At 38.1% G+C, this 17,280-nt stretch overlaps 1 protein-coding gene across 2 annotated transcripts in view; it reads left to right on the top strand.

Moving 5' to 3' along the window:
* ncanb (neurocan b) overlaps positions 1-12,104 on the top strand; it is a 98,045-nt gene extending 85,941 nt beyond the window's left edge. For both annotated transcript variants that reach the window (XM_056758278.1, XM_056758279.1), the window contains 4 exons: positions 417-499; positions 1,287-1,431; positions 7,162-7,344; positions 7,594-12,104. In XM_056758278.1, the coding sequence (XP_056614256.1) occupies positions 417-499; positions 1,287-1,431; positions 7,162-7,344; positions 7,594-7,721 (539 nt within the window). In that variant the 3' untranslated portion in view covers positions 7,722-12,104. The remainder of the gene's footprint in view (positions 1-416; positions 500-1,286; positions 1,432-7,161; positions 7,345-7,593) is intronic.
* The last annotated feature ends 5,176 nt before the right edge of the window (positions 12,105-17,280 follow it).

The following is a 17,280-nucleotide window of genomic DNA, read 5'->3' as shown; positions in this document are numbered from 1 at the left end:
CTGATCGGTCAGATGAGAGGAATTGCTGTTTACACCTGCGGCTCATTGCATTTCCGATGACCACTTTTCTCCTGGAAGAGACCATTTAAAGTCGGTTGCCTGTTTATACTGTAGCTGGGCTAGCCACCATGTCATCATATTTTCGCTTCTATGTGAAGGAGATAACGTATATCGTCTGTTTAGGGCTACTGCAGAAACAACATGGTGAATTCCATGTGAAGGGGACATAGTTATGTATATTATATTGCGTTTTTGTCAATAGATGATCAAAAACGTACACACTTGACTCTTAATTCTCTTTTTGCATTTGTATTTTTTGCATTCTCTTTTTTGCAAGTAAAATATTGTTATATTTAGAATATTGTTATATTTAATATGTGTTTATTTAATGCCAAACCATTTTGAATTTGAAACAGATATGAGTCATGAGAACACATGGATTGGTTTGAATGACCGGATGGTTGAAGATGACTTCCAGTGGACTGATAATATGGATCTGGTGAGACTTTTCACACTATGCTTAATACAGGGTTGACCTCATATGGACATATTTAACACTGGGTCAAGCTACAGGGCATTCATTGGAGGGGAAAAAATTGAGGAGATAGTTCACCTTAAAATCAAAATAATGTCATAATTTACTCACCCTTATTTTACTTTCTTTCTAATGTACAACTTCAAAGAAGATATTTTGAAGAATGTCGGTAATTAAAGAACACCTACCTTTTGACTTTCGTTTTTCGGACACAAAACCATTTAGGCATTTCTCAAAATATCTTCTTTGTGCTCCACAGAAGAAAGAGGGATATATCGGTTTTAAATGACATGAGGGTGAATAAATGGTTTCTATTTTGGGCTGAACTAGGGGATATGGTACATGATAACCCAGACTAGAAAATGACTCTTGGTTTACAATTTAAATTGTAAAATGTACAAATGCAAATGAAATACTCTTTTTCGTACAAAGTTGTATAATATTGGTGTCCTTGTAGTTTTTCGTGCTAAAAGCAGAACATAAAATGAATCACTTTGACTCACAAGACAATACTAATGCAGGGAATATGCTCAGATGGATTATGCAAATCCCAGCGGATGTCTATTTTCGATTTTTTTTTTACAAAGACGTTCTGACACCCGAACAGTTATACAATAAGTGTAAGATATCAGACCCATTAGGTATCTAGAAAGACATTTGTTATGCATTGGAAATGTAAGACGCTACAGCAAATACCCTGTAAATCCATCGGATTGGATTTAGCCCTGAAATATCCTTGTTCCTCCTCCAGCAATACGAGAACTGGAGAGAGAACCAGCCGGATAATTTCTTCGCGGGCGGAGAGGACTGCGTGGTTATGATCGCCCATGAGAACGGCAAATGGAACGACGTGCCCTGCAACTACAACCTGCCCTACATCTGCAAGAAAGGCACAGGTGAGAGGAGGCGGCGGAAAAGAGGCCAGATACCACCTCGCTTCATACCGTTTCCACCGCTGACCTCCTTTTGTTAACTGAATTCACACGTTCTTTATCACATGTTGTATCACCTTTTGGTTTCATCTCTTCCTCTGCTTCTCTAAGGGAATAAGTCATCCAAAAATGTTGGCATTTATCGCCCTCATATCATTTCACAAAGCTTTTTGGAGGACGTTTAGAGAATGACAGCCCTAGTTATCATTCATTATATTTGAGCGTCCATTACATTCTCAAATTTTCAAAAGAGAAAATCATGCGCAGCAATATGAGGGCGGACATCATTTTCATCTGTGGGTGAGACATTTCTTTAAAAGCAATCCCAATCCATTCCTTCATTTCTTTGTCACGCTGAACTGGTAAACTCCAAGACTCCATTTTCACACCTCACCGCCATCTTTCACCGTCAGCCAACGACCTCAACAATAACCCGTCATTCATTTCTGATGAGAATCATCCCGGGCAACAGCGAGGGTATGATGGTGGGCTCTCCGGAGGGCAACGGCTTGACACGACAGCGCTTCTGCTTCTCTTCAGCCGCTCTCGGCTGTCGTGCTGTGACGCAATCTGTTCCAATCACACCTCTGTGGACTCATTAGACTAGTTTGTCTGGATATTTGCATATGAAGCAGACCAAAGCTATGGAATTTGGCGGGTCCGTTTGCCCTAGCTAGATTTAAAGAGACTCAAGGTTCACAAGGGCCAGCTGGAGAACGGGTTCATCAGACCACACTTCTCAGGTGGCTCGGACCGAGACGGACCTAATCTTGAGAGTCGATGAAGCATGTTTTTTCACTTCGAATTCAAATCCCAAACTCCTTTTTATATTTAACACTTGATATTAAAATTGTATTAGAGCTTGTTATTGAAGGTTGTAGGCTAACCTGGCACTTTAAAACTTAATGTCTTCAAGCACTTGAAGCATTGATCTGACAGTTGGAATCTCAGTCGACACTCAGCTTTCATGTGCAAACATGGCACAACAAGAATTTGGAGAATCAATGTGTAAATGTATAAATATGGCCAATAGCAACAATTTACAAAACAATAAAATAAAGAATAAAGCCAATTACTCCGGGTTTAATGTGGTGTGCTGCGAAATGTTGAGCAAACAGCCGCATGGCTGCTGCACATACACAGCTCACCCAGCTGTTGTTGGCGGGACCACCTGGGAAAGATTTTTCCCCACCTCCACCACCTGCCTCTCTGTCTGCTTTTGTCCATCAGATCTAACCTGATCATTCTAGCATTTCTACCAAAGTGATTATAGTTTTGTTTTTAGATTTATTACTATTTGACTCTAAAAACTGTAAATCAGTCTTTCTGAACGGAACACATCTCTGTGTCTAGTTAGAAACAACACATTTTGTGTTTCTTTCAACTTATTACACAGCACGTTGGAATGCTTGATTTTGATTGGCCAGTTGTGACATTTGCAGATCTGTTAGTCCCAGATTACAACCTCTCAAAACTAATAACGCACAGTAACCCGGATGCAGCAAATCATTATAACATGTTTTTTTGACAAATTAATTAATTAAAAGTCTTTTAATAACATATGTGACATTATATTTACAAATGATTGAACCAAATTGCCTGTTCGTGACATTTGAATGTATTTCTTACCTCAAAACCGAAAGGAAACAGATTTTTCTCATGGAAGGTCTGCATTCTGTACAAATGAGCTAATAAAATATTTCTTTTTTTTTCTCATGTGGCAATTAGTCGTATAATAAGTGTCGGGTCCTGATCACACTGTCGAGCTTATTTCTACCATAACAACCAGCTGCTTGTACATTATCCCTTACATTTATATATTCATGTAAATTTGATTCATTTCTAGATTCATTTCTTATTATTTTTAGATTTGCAATATGAGTTTATTTTAGTTTTAGTTTGGTTTTGTATTTATTTCCATTTAATATTGTTAGTACCTTCACTTAAACTTTTTCTTAAGTTGATGTTTTTAAATAACATTTATACACCTATTTAATTTTTATTAACAGAAATATTTTAATACAGTACTTTAAGGAAAATATATTACCTTCCATCCACACCTACAAACAAAAAAATCTTTGTTTTATCTAAGCTTGTATGCTGCTTTTACATTATAAATGAGCAAGTCCTATTTTAAAGGATATATTTGAATAGATTTTGATGGCTGTCAATGTTTTATTCTCCATCAACTGGAAGAAAGAAAATACTCTGAAAGTGATGCCAACAATTTCCTTCCATCATTTATTAAGATAAATGCAGTAGTGGTCTCCGTTTTTCTTATTCGGGGGTCGCACACCAGACGCAGATGTGCCGAGGCCGGCACCGTCGTGTCTAGGACAACTCTGATATTAATGTGGTAGAATTAAGTTTTTCTGTATTAATGTGCTGTTTTTCCCGTATTCCCAAACAGATAAATGCTTCTTGCAGCTTATGGTGAAGATTGTTTGTACATTAAGGATGATCTCAATCAAATAACATCTAATTCAATGTTAAATTATGCAAGTGGAGCACTGTGCCACCGCAGGACTCGGAACAGCATCCAGAGTTGTATCAGAGTGCCGCTGCCAGTCGCCGAAAACAACATATTCAATCTTTACAAACAATGGCGCTGCACGGCTCGGAGCCTCCGCATGCGATGTACAACTTAACATTTAAAACTTTTTGATCATTTTTATATTTATGAAGCGTTGTCAAGATCGTCCATGAAGAGAACTGGCCTTAACTGTGGCAAACAAAAGTCTTCTTCTGTGGTGCTGTGATAGTTGTTTTGCTGAGCTGCCGTTTTCACTGGAAATGAAGATGTCTGAATCTCTGGGGTTTGCCACACTCCCTGAGGCGATGCTGAATGCTGACTCAGCCGAAGAATCTATGACTGTGTTATTGAATCACCTTGACTTCTGCCAGCCAGCTTTTGACCGGCTTTCAAACTTGTATGAATGGGGTGCGAAACATCCTGGGGCGATCGGAGGTGTCAGATCAGTCTCTATGATAAATAAACTACTTTGCTTAGACCCCGGAGACTGTTAATATGGACTTCAAATGCTTTATACAGACAACTGTATGTGTAATTTAGATATGAACCACATTTATGCATATACAGCATATAAGGACATTTTCACAAGCATATTCAATAGATGGAAGGTAGAGAAAAGATGACAAATCACTGAAGTGTAGCACATCAAACCAACTGATATTTGAGTTACTGAAGCAAAAAAATTCAATACAAAGGACCTTGAGAGCAGCTAGTTATACGTACTTGCAAAACTAACTGGAAAACGCCTTTGTTAAGTCTTTGAAAAGGCCTTGGATCATTTGTTTGTAGATGCCATCGGGTTTGATATCATCTCATCCTGTGGCATTCATACATTTTTCATTGCGGCTTAAGCATCCAAATACTTTTCGGGTCATCGAGTCCAAACGTACAGCCCGAATGTGTGTATGAGTATCGATTTTATATTTGTTAGTTATTTATGATTTATCGTCGACTGTGAGTTTGGCTTGTTGGGATTGAGGAGGATCGCTGACTCTTCTGAGCGTGACATTTGGCTGCTGTCCTCAACACAGAAGGTCAGCAGTCTTTCTCTTCAGACAGAGAACCTATAGGAGGATGCAGGGAGCGACCGGCACCTGACACCCCGGATCAATTTATTCTTATAGACGTCACTGATTGGCTGACAATTCCTGCCCGTTTTAGGTGACGGATAGGTCCTCAGCAGAATTGATTTGATTCTCAAGTTGGTTTTCTGTAGGAGGGTAAAGGAATAGTTTGTTCAAAAAACATTAACTTATGTCTTTTCAATCTGATGTGGAAGAAATTCCAATTGCTTCACTTGTTTTGAATCAACCGGTTGATGCGGTTCATGAATTGACTCAATGATCTGGTCTTATTGACTCTTTCGGAACGGTTCTTGAGTAACAGCTGGCTGGAGGAGAATATTTTCGACCAAAATAGATTACGTAAATGTCTTGTTCCCTAAACAAAACTATCGTTTTGAAATATATTGAAGTCTATTTTATTTTTATTTTAGCTACATCAGCTATTGTAGTTCAGTCTCTTACTTCTGTTGATAAGTCAAAAATATATACAGCACGGAATAAAATACGAGACCATTCCAAATGTTCATTTAATCAACATTTCTAGATGTATTGGTGCCATTACAGTCCAGTGTTTGTTGACTTTCAACAAAATCAAACCTCAGGAGTGACAAAGTCATCCAACAGCATTCGGAAAGACTGACAGTTTTACAAGGGATAAAAATCCAGTTTAATCTTTTCTTAATCACATGTACAAATAATACTGTTGTATATTGCTTAAAGGTCAATCTGAACTTGTTTTCCTCGAAGAAGAAGAATTTTGAAATGGTCTCTTAATTTGACGGATATATATATATATATACAGTATATTTTTATAAACAGAGAGCATTTATGTATCTCCAGAAATAATGACAAATTGACATTGAAAAATGACATAAACGTGAAAAGTATACCACAGGAATTTTATAGAATACGTAAAAATGTTAAGAAATGTTCAATTTACATTACCAACAATGTCAGGTATTTTAACCGAGTGCACCACTTCTCTTCTTTGCAAGTTGAATGGAAAACTGCGTGAAGACTTTTCAAAATGTTCCTCTCGTGTTCATCTAAGAACTAACAGCAGATGGGTTTGGGGGTGTAAATAATTATTTTTGGGGGGGGCGGCACAGTTTAGGTTTAATTTTTTTATGTGTAAAGTCTCAGTGACATAAAGTTTGTCGGAGACATTAATCCCTTATTGATCACAGGTCAGTGTACGTCTTGATCCGAATGAACAAACTGGTGGCGGGCAATCTCGGATCGTATCTTCGCTGCTGTGAAGCTGTGTATTGGGATCTGTATGCCGCAAGCTCTAATTGTTTTGTACCGAGCTGATTGGTTCCCTGCAGTATTTACAGGCCAACTGCCGCAAAAACAGACTGAGGTTACATGCTGTCAAGTAATGGAGTTTCAACTGCAAGGGCGCCACCTAAGGGGGGGAAAGAGAATTGCAATTACACAAACATGAATTTGACTAATTACATACACGTCAGTGCAGTAAGACCTATGAGATTGGACAATGGGACTGAACGGTCAAATTAGAACAGGCCGGGGACTAAAGTCTTTCTTTTTTGTACTCCGTCTTACTGTCTGTAAAATTCGAGATCCACCAATCAGACACAGTCACTATTCCCATGGCAACGGCACTCACACCCACTGTGATTAAGCATAGCCTCTGGCACAATTCAATTAGTTTCCCCACACTCTCATGTTTTTCTGTCATTTTGAGTTTTTTTATTGTCGCACTAAGTGTCTGATTTGGGCTGCAGGGATACTTGTCGTGCTCACTTTATTGCAGAGCACAAAATAAGATATTTTGAAGAACGTTGGTAACCAAACAATATTGCACCCCAAACAATATTGGACCCCATTGACTTCCATGGTACGGACACAAAACCACAGAGACATTTCTCAAAATATCTTCTTTTGTGTTCCCCTGAAGAAAGAGTCACATACAGGTCTTGATCAACTGAATGAAAAATAGTTGTTGACAGATTCTTTTGGCACTTAAAAAAACCAATAGAGGATCCAATTTTACTTTTGCATCAATAATCAAAACGTGAATGTTATAAATACAGTAAATAACTGAATCAAAACTATGTTTGATCGTTTTTCTAGTGTTGTGTGGATCTCCACCGACAGTGGACAACGCCTTTGTTATTGGCCGGAAACGTTCGCACTACGACATACACTCTGTGGTGCGTTACCAGTGCGCAGACGGTTTCATCCAGCGCCACATCCCCACCACCAAATGCCGTGCTAACGGCAAATGGGACCGACCCAAGATCATCTGTACGAAATGTAAGTGACATGAAAGACAGCATGTGAATATCCAGCATGTGTTAATATCCTGTTTTCATTTAAATATAAATATCAAGACTTTCTTAACGCTTGAAAAGCATTTTAACATCAGAAAATGATTTAGTGCTTTGGGGTGCCAAACACTGTGCTCTGTTGAATACATTTAAGCCTTTTTATTCAGTTAAATCCATTCTGCTAATCAATTTTCCTGAAAAATCCGCACAGTTAATGCATGCCCTCTGTCCCCAGCACGGCGATCTCACCGCAACAGACGCCATCATCACAAATCCCACCACGAGCACAGAAGGCACAAGCGGCACGGGTCAGGGGGTCATCGAGGTCAACGAGGTCAACAGGCGGGTCATGGCCATTTCTAACCAAATAACCCCTTTCGCCCACACCTGCAAATCAACAAATCCTTTCCAACAGCCTTTCACCTAAACCTCCTTATCTTCGATACCCACCCACCTTTCACCTTTTCCACTTCATATCTGGCTCAGTCTACCCCCTTATGACCAGAGGGGGCGCTGCTGGACCTCACAAGGACTATGACACTTTTCCTTATCGCTCTTATTTATTCTGTTTCTCTGTTAATGTTTCATCCTTTTAGCGGAAGGTTCTTTCGTACCTTCAATGTAGAAACACTCTAACTGTTTATGTATTTTTACATAAGCATTAATGGAGAGGGTGGGCTAGCACTCAATGTAAATAAACTGTATTTCATTTCAAAACACAGGATCGTATCAGAATGGCCAAGATATGCTTCTCGTGTTTGCTGTTACAAGATTTTGAAGGGGATTTCTTGATTGTTTTGTCGATTTTTTTGCTCTTTCTAAGACGTTATCTTGATTTATACAATATTTGAGTATTGACGTGTTTTTTGATGAGAGGAGTGGTGTTCATCTAGATTTTTTCTTACTTTTTTAGAAAAGTAACATACTTTTTTTGGCAAGTTTTAAAGTGGTAGTTCACCTAAAAAAATCTTCATTCTGTCGTCGTTTACTCATTTATTTGGTGTTCAATACCTGTTTGACTTTCTTATTGCTGTGAAACACAAAAGGAAATGTTGGGCAAAATACTCGATGTTATATTTTCCATATAAAGAAAGTCCCATAGACTATTTAATGGTAGTTCTATGTGGCTTTCGCAGTTTTGACAGCCCGGCAACCCCAGTTCCCATTCACTTTCTTTGTCTACAAAAGGGCCACCATCACCTTTGTGTTCCATGGAAGAAAGTAAGTCATACTGGTTTAGAATAATATGAGTGAATATTTTAATAAAGACATTTTCTTAGTGAACTTACTTTAAAAAGGAGAATTTACCAAAAAATTTACATTTCGTCATTTTGCTAATAATGAAGATTGTTGGTAACCAAACAACATTGGCTTCCATTGACTTCCATTGTTTGTACACAAAACCACTGAGACAAAATATCTACTTTTGTGTTTGAAAGAAAAAGGTCATTTACAGGTTTTCAACAACATGTAGGTAAACAAATGATATACTTTTTATTTTCGTGTGAACTGACCCTTTAAACTACTTAATACATTAAAACAGTACCTTTAAAAAACATCCTTCGACAAACTAACTAACCAATTGCTGGTGGCCACTTCTGTCGTCGCACAGATTTCTTAACACTCATGTTTTTCCCATTTACAGTAATTGACTTGACAAGAATTAGTTAGACAAGATGTGTCACTGTGTAGTCTAGTGCTGTTGGTGGTCTCGCCATCTGATATTGATGGTCTGTGTCATGACCTCCCACTCTCTCACCCACAGTGGAGAAATTGTCCTGTCACACCCTGTCAGTAAGAGGAAAGAGAAAGTAAGATAGAATCAGACGCAATCTCTGGTTCTCACTGTGCTCGGCGACATACGACAGAGTCGATGAAAAAGAACTCTGAGGTCGCATGCGAATTCCCATAAGTGCAGCTAAAAAGAAAGTGGCATGTTTAAATGTTAAAAGTGCTCACGTCTGCTTCCAGCGCTGAAGATCACAAGGTTAAAAAGCAGACTACAGCCGTTCGGGATGCAGTGTTGTTGTCGTGTCCCTTTAGAGTTGACAATATGTTAGTGTTTCTCGAAATTCCAGTTATTGCTTTCGCACCAGGTGCGTGTCCTGCTTTTCAAAGAGTACAGCGACAGCTGACTCAGATCTGGACTGCTTCTTATTTTCTACCCTTTAAAGCAACCGTCTTACCCCAGAAAAGAGCCAACTCATTTCTCTTACCCTGTGCTTTGTGCTTATCTCGGGCTTTTTCCCTCTCGGTCCCTCATGAGATTACAAACGTAGCCCAGTTCTGCACCACAACCTTCTTATTTCTCTCTGCTCGACGTCAGCGCTTTGGCAGTCTTTCGCTATGTACGTTCGTCCAAATTTTTGATAATAATAGCATATATGAGCCAGCAGTCTCAATTACTAGATCTTTTTTATTCCTCAAGAATGAATGACAAGGTCGAAGGCCTAACCTTATTCAAGTTGTTCATTTTATTATTTGTTTATTTATTTGCATTGTAATTTAATATTTGTTGTGTTGTATGATTATTTTATCAATTTATCTGTTTTCTTTTTGTTGTTTAATACCAATTTTTCTATTTAATTCAATTTAAGCCCCACAGGAATAGATTCGGATTGAAACGTTTTTATTATTTCCTCTCCAACCACCAAATCTTTCACATGGATATAATTTAACTGAATATGTTGTTTTTACATTTTCGATGTAAAACAGTTTGTGAATGTTGTTTTGTGTTGACTTTAATGGGAGAGTCCACCCAAAAAAACAAAATCTGTCATCATTTCGAAACCTGTATTTGACTCACGAAAGAAGATATTTTGAGAAATGTCTCAAATGTGGTTTTGTAAACTTTGATGAGGTCATGTTTTTTTGCTCACAGACATTTTTCAAAATGTCTTCTTGGTTGTTCTACAGAAGAAAGAATGACAGGTCTCGAATGATTAAACCGTAAAATAATTTAGATTTTGGGGTGAACTATACCTTTAACGTCCACATATGATATCCATTAAATTCTTACAGCAGTTTGTACCAATGTCGGGCTTAAGGACTGGAACCCAACATCCAAACAGTCGTATATTAGCTGCTAATATACCTCTGCATCACACTAATAGCACTTTACAGCCATCAGCCAGTGACGGAAGCCAGATGGCAAACAATGTGGCAACTTAATTGCGAGTCTCCGTTATGAAAATGAACTTCTAAACAGAGGTTGTTCACAGCTGCCTGTTGGCAGGAGCTCTAAAGAACCGTAAGAGGCAGCTGCGGGGTTTCCTCGTTGCACGTCTTCTGACTAATTGCCGGCGAGAAATCACTATCCCTGAGGTTGTTATGCTATCGCGCCTCCCCTTTAGAGTCGCGTTTGTTAAACAGACTCAATCGCATTGTATCTGCCCGGCTTTTGATTTGCTGCATATTTTGCAAACAGTTTTCTGTCTGAGCAGATGCAAGTGAGAATCCTGATTCTGTTGTGATGAAATGGACACATTGTGCGATGTTAACGTTTGCATTTTGTATTTGTTTGAAAGCAGTGAAAAGGAAGCAGCGAGGTAGTCAGGTGTCCAGCGTCCTCTGTTCTGGAAGTAGCAGATGCATAATACACTTAACCTGAACCTCCGGCGTTCCCCGTTCACCTACATTGTGCAACATAAGTAGTGTAAGTGTCTACCATAATACTCTTTTTTTGCACATAATCCTGTCTGTATATATTCCACCCCAGCTGGTTTAATTACAACTTTGCCGAGACAGACAGAGACAAGAAACCAATTTTAACCAAAAATGCCCCAATCGAATATACAGCCGTATTCAAACCTTACGAACAGTCTTGATATCTGTTAAGTCTTTAAACCATTTTTGTATTTACAGTTATAGCTTTTCTTTCGGTACATTCATCATTTGTAAGATAGAAGGGCAAGCCAGCAATTATTAATAGGCCACCGTACCCCGCTGCTGGATGCTGTAAATTCATTCCTCCGGCTGTAGAAAAACAACCTTGCTTTCCACAACCATAAAACCTTATGACACCACTCCTCAACTACGTGATGTACAGACTTCATTCTGTTTATAATCTCGATGTTTCTGCCCGTTTTTTAGCATTTTATTTATTTGCAATCACTTTTTTTAAATGAAAAGCCGTATATGTTCGTTGCCCTGGACCTCGTGCATACAGGCTGACTCCTCATCCTGCATCGGAATCACCAGTCGGGTTTGTTGTGTAGGTTAACGTTGAGATGTTATGTTTACTGTCGTGCGTTTATGTATTTCTTTATCGGGGGGATTGAGTCAGGCTGTGTGAATGTGGTTCATGTGTGTTAATCAATATTTATTGATGTTCTTATGGATTCTAGTTCTGTCATTGTATTAAATTCTTTACCAAACAAGTGGTCAATTAAAAACATTGGATGCGATCGTTGCTAATGTTTTATTGATGAGTTTTTTAATTGTTGTCATCAGCTCTGGGGGGGGGGGGTGTGTTGCTATGTAGCTCTGCTTTTAAAGAAACAGTTTACATTTGGTCATGTAGTCATCGTCATGTTACCAATATCATTTTTTTTCTTATGTGTAATACAAAAGAAGATATTTGGAATAATGGCGCTTCATATAAGGATCAGAGAATGTCAAAAATGTAAAACAATGCTTCGAAATGTTAAAACAAGTCTCCAAGATTCCCATTAAACAAAGGTTAAATACTTTGAAATGAAAGTTGGATATGCACAGACCATCATTTTAAAATAAAGTTGTTCGGATTGGTCAGAATAGATCTTTTTTTGTTCAATATTTCTCTTTCCCCTCCATCAGTGGACCCTGGTTACTTCTTATCAGCCCGTTGCCCCGCCAAGTACGTGCGATTAATAATTCATACCCGCTGTGTGTATCTCTGACTACTTCTGCTTTATCTCTTAACGTCAGATTCAAGGTCTTTGATGTTCCATCATCACACTGAGGTGCGGGACATTGTAAATATTCCTGTATATGCTCCCGTAAAAAATTCTGATTCTCACATGTAATAAACAGGCCGGAACAAGACTTTGGAGAGCACCTCACCTCAAGAATTTGCAATATCAAAGAACAGCTTATTTAACACACCTGCTTCGATCATTGATAAAAAATACTGAATTAAGCAGAAGTACACTGTTGAGAGCAGGAGTTTAACCTTGGGTGTTCCTTTAGCTCACGTCATAGGTTTGATTCTTAGTAAATGCACATAAATCTAACACCAGATTATATCTTTAGGAGAGGAACAGACAGAAATTCTCATAATCCTGCATTTTAAGCAATGTTTTAAAATCACATTGCGAGGATGGTTCTCATAAGTGTTGTAACCAAACACAGTGTACCATGAGTCCATTGTGCAGAATAGACAATGAGAGCTACAGAAGAGGGGAAAATTATTATAATTGTTATCATTTATATAGCTTATAAAAGGTTATATGGGCTAATATAAGATATACAGACAAGTTATAGGGGCTACTGGAAATTACTATTAAAATACTTTATATACAGTAGACTACTGGGAATTGTATGTACTACTATGGACATAAATGAGCTGTGGGGATATCACTAAGTTGCCAGTGCATTATCTAATGTATTTGTTCACATCGTAAATGTGATTGTATGTTAAACATCAACTGTTTTAAATGCATCAATAACATTTTCATTGTTGCGGCAGGTCAGAAAATGATAGGGAACTGTCAAAATGTCAACAAAATGAATACAAATGGCCGTAAGATTCAAGATTTGATTGCAAAAAACAGTACACTTCAAAATATATTTTGATTGTGGTCAATTTAATTGAATGTACTGTGTTAATCCAATAGATTTGTCCAATGTGTTTGATTTGACAAGATTATAAAAGTCTCAACTTTCGGGAGTCAGCACATGCAAGAAATGAAACAAAACACATGAGTATGAGATCTGTTTTTGTAGAAATATTACATAACAGTTTGCATAATTTAGCAATATCACAAGAGCATGAGCGCTGTTTTCAACAAATATGAGAAAATAATCCAATTGTTTTTGTTACCGTTTCTACCGCTTGGCCAGGTCACTCTTGTAAAATAGATTTCTCGGAACGCAATGAGTTTTTTATCCGGTTAAATAAAGGATATGAATGAATAAGCATGTTGAAGAAGTTCACATTCTTCAATTTTTCTTGTTTATTTACAGGTTTCTACCGTTTAAATGCTAAATGGCTGTTGTACAAAGAATAATGCATAATGGGTGCGAGACAAAACATGGGAACCGTAATTTCAGCTCCTTAGTGTTTTTAATTATTTTTTTATGTCTTTTTAGGGTTATGTGCGGTTTCAGGTTAATTTTAGGAGTGCTTGTCTGGTCTTGGTTTACAGTAAGTGGATTTGACACTACGGGCTACTATAAGTTATAGTGTATGCAGTTTTCTTTTGTTTGTCTTGGAGCTTCTCTGCTGAGCTCACTATAAAGTGTTGCTAAAAAATACTGTTTCTAGTCCGCAATTTTATTCCATAATACACACGCTTGGAACAATAAGACTTTAGTGTTAAATTTAGTGGCATCTAGTGTTGAAGTTGCGAATTGCAACCAACGGCTCACTCCACCCCTCACTTTCGAAGGACTATACAGCCGCTGACACAGAACTTAGATATAAATACCGCAGAGATATACGAAGGGATAACGTATTAATCAAACGCGTTCTACAGAGCAGTTTGTCCGTTTAGGGCTACTGTAGAAACAACATGGTGAATTCCATGCAAGGGGACCCACGGTTATGTAGATAGAAATAACTCATTCAAAGAAAATAAAAACATAAAGCTTCTCTATGGAAGAAGATCTTTATGCATATATATATATATATATATATATTATATAGCATTTCTATAATAGATACCTTCAAAAAATGACACACTGGACCTCTAAGTAAATAATAACAGAATTAGGTCAACTGTGTCTTTAAATGACTTTTAAATACCGATTAAATTGTGTAAAACGCTCAATGATTTTCAAAGTGTTTTTTTGAAAATCGTCCAAATTAATTTAATTTCACAGCTGCAGTGGGAGATCTGATTCATGTGCTGGACTCTCCCAGTGTTTCAAGGGCACGCTGTCCTCATTAGACATCAAGCTGTGGAGTCTGGTTAGTGTTGCTCAGAAGATGACCTAGGCATTTTTCCAACCACAAAAAAACAATCCAGATATACAGTGGAGTCTTATGAACCAGATACTATTCTGGTTGGGTTATGAATTTGAAGTATCTTGCTCTATAAATATTAAGCATCTCATCCTCAAACTTTTGTGCTGACTGAAGGCTTTTGCTAATAAGGTCTGAAATTGCCAAATTCTCTTCAAATGTCCTTTTTTTCTAATTCTGAATAGTTTCCTGCAGTAAAAAGGCAGCGAGACGAAAAATGGTGATGAGCAACTGTTTTCAAGTGTAAGCAGACAACTTCAAAGAACATAAGTTGCATCCTCCTTATTTACACAGCAATTTCATCCATAGGTTAATTCTCATTCTTAAGCCTATTTCTCATTTCAGTAGATAATTCGTTGAACCGAACAAATCCGCTAAGCCTGAACATTTATGAGGATAATGATGTTTGTACGAAAAGCGAGTCCTAATAGCTTTTTGAAGGACCAGCATGCCAGAAATAAATAGAAAGAATTAATAAAAACGTCCCGAGCTGGCGCAGCTATGTGTACAGCCGGCCATACGTGCCCACTTTCTATTTGTTGTATGTCTATGGTTGATGATCCAGAAATCTCCCTTCATTAAGCAGCTCAGCGCATCCTCAATTCAACAGGATTTTCACGCACTGGTGGCTTTAGGGATAGCTGGAATATTAGCCAACTGACTGCTCGTATACCCGGACTTGCTACAGTTCGCCTACGCCGCCGGGCTCCGGGGAAGAGCTTTGCTGTGCTCAACCTTCACGGCTTGCTAGGAATTATGCAACTCTTGCTGGTTTCAACACTATTGAAAGCCAACTTGCACAAAGTTCTTCCAACAAATGCAATAAATTGAAAACATTAAGGAGGGTCAATCTGTTGCTTCGAGTGTACTCAATAAGATTAGTCTAAACATGTTGCTGAAAATATGATTTAGTTAACCAGACTTGGATAATAAAATTTTCAAAACTTGGGAATTTTATATTAAAGGGGTTAAATGGCTCGATTACATGTTTTCTGTGTCTTTGGTGTGTTATAAGTTGCCCATGCATGTATTACACACGTAAAATTGCCAAAATTAAAGTGTCGGAACAAAAGATTCATTCTATCGAAAAGCAAATGCTCACCCAGACCTGACTAAAAAAACGCCTCGTGTAACCACACCCCCTACAGATCTACGTCAGTTCGTGGTATGATGCACTAAGACGGCCCAAAAGTATACGCAAGTAAGGTGGGCGTACCTGTCAGTACTATTGTTCTGGAACCTGATGTTCCAAATATGGTAAGAGGCGTCACATTTCCGTCACACGCTTGCCGTCATTTGACCAATCACTACGCACTGGTTAACTGGCCAATCATAGCACACCTCGCTTTTTAGAGGGGCGTGGCAAAGTGGAGATACAAACATTCACGGTATGTGGAAAATACAGCGTTTTTGAACTTTAAATTGTGTATACACGTTGCATTACATCTAAAACAAACAAAAAGATCTGTTTTAGCCGTGTCATATGAGCCGTTTAAAAATGCTGCCTTATTTTCACTCCTATGCTTGGTCAAAAGGGTTATACTGATACTTGAACCACTGCTGGGTGGTTTTTAACCCATTGTTGGGTCAAATATACAAATTTTGTGGTTCAGTTAACCCAGCGATTGGGTTTGTACCTTTTATCATGCTTGCATCTCTATTGCATCTCTATTGCTGGCATTGAACCGTGAAACATATTGTAAACTGTATAAAACGTTAAAAAAAATCATTACTGTTATGAAGGTCTTGACAATAAAAAGCATTTTTACCCTTAACATTAAAACATCATTTTATTCCATGATTTCATGTTTGCGTTGGCAGCTCTATTTTACCTCGGCTCATGCTGTATTCAAGAGCACACTGCGAATAAATACTCTAAACAGTTTCATTAGCCCTCTGCCCCTGCTTTTCAACTCCTTTCTGAGTTCTTTCAATACAGGCCAGCGATCAAAGGCAGCACGCCCGCACTTGATCCGCACTCAAGTTCGCTTGCGTCGGTACGAAACAGCAGGATCCATGCTTACAGCCCACAGGCCCTAAACAAACAACCGACGCTCGCTGTTCACGGCTGGAGGCTTGTTCAACAAAGCAGAATCTTTGTGCGTGCAGAATCATTATCCGCTGAAATGAGCCAATCAATGTTCACAACACTTCAACCAATTACCATGTTCTTAAACGTTTCCCGGCGCATTTGTTACATAAAAGAGTATTTCCAAGTTTACTGAGGGAGAATAGATTTTGGTTTAGTGTGTCTGATGCTATGAGATAAATATTCCAAAATATGCAATTTTAGTGATAAATAGTATTGCTACTTTTTTGCCTGTTTTTAGTTTGCTGAAATTCTTGTTGTTGAAGCCTCAGCTTTTCAAAAATGGTGTAATGCATATACGGCCTTATACTGTAAAATGAAATAATTGTGTATATAAGATTGTCATGAACTCATCAAAAGTATTTCTTCAGTTTTGCATCTCTAGCGCCATGTCTGCTAAAACAAATGAAACTGCAACTTGCTTTACATCCTTATTTTACGTATTTTTATCGTACCTGATCAACTTATATAAAGCTGTCCGTGGCATCAAACTGGTAAGCCCCGCCCACCGCAACATCTCATTGGTCCACATTTTTTCTCGACATAACTGTGTATTAAACAGTCATGATACCATTGGCTTTGACATTGTATGTTTAACAAGATTGTTTTTTTATGTTTTAATTGTTTTCATCTCAACTGCAAAGTGTGTAGTGAAAGCTCTCGGCGTA

Source organism: Triplophysa dalaica, chromosome 10 (assembly GCF_015846415.1).
Source record: "Triplophysa dalaica isolate WHDGS20190420 chromosome 10, ASM1584641v1, whole genome shotgun sequence".
Classification (NCBI taxonomy): domain Eukaryota; kingdom Metazoa; phylum Chordata; class Actinopteri; order Cypriniformes; family Nemacheilidae; genus Triplophysa; species Triplophysa dalaica.
Note: the sequence above shows the minus strand (reverse complement) of the source record. Positions and strands in the feature narration are given on the sequence as shown.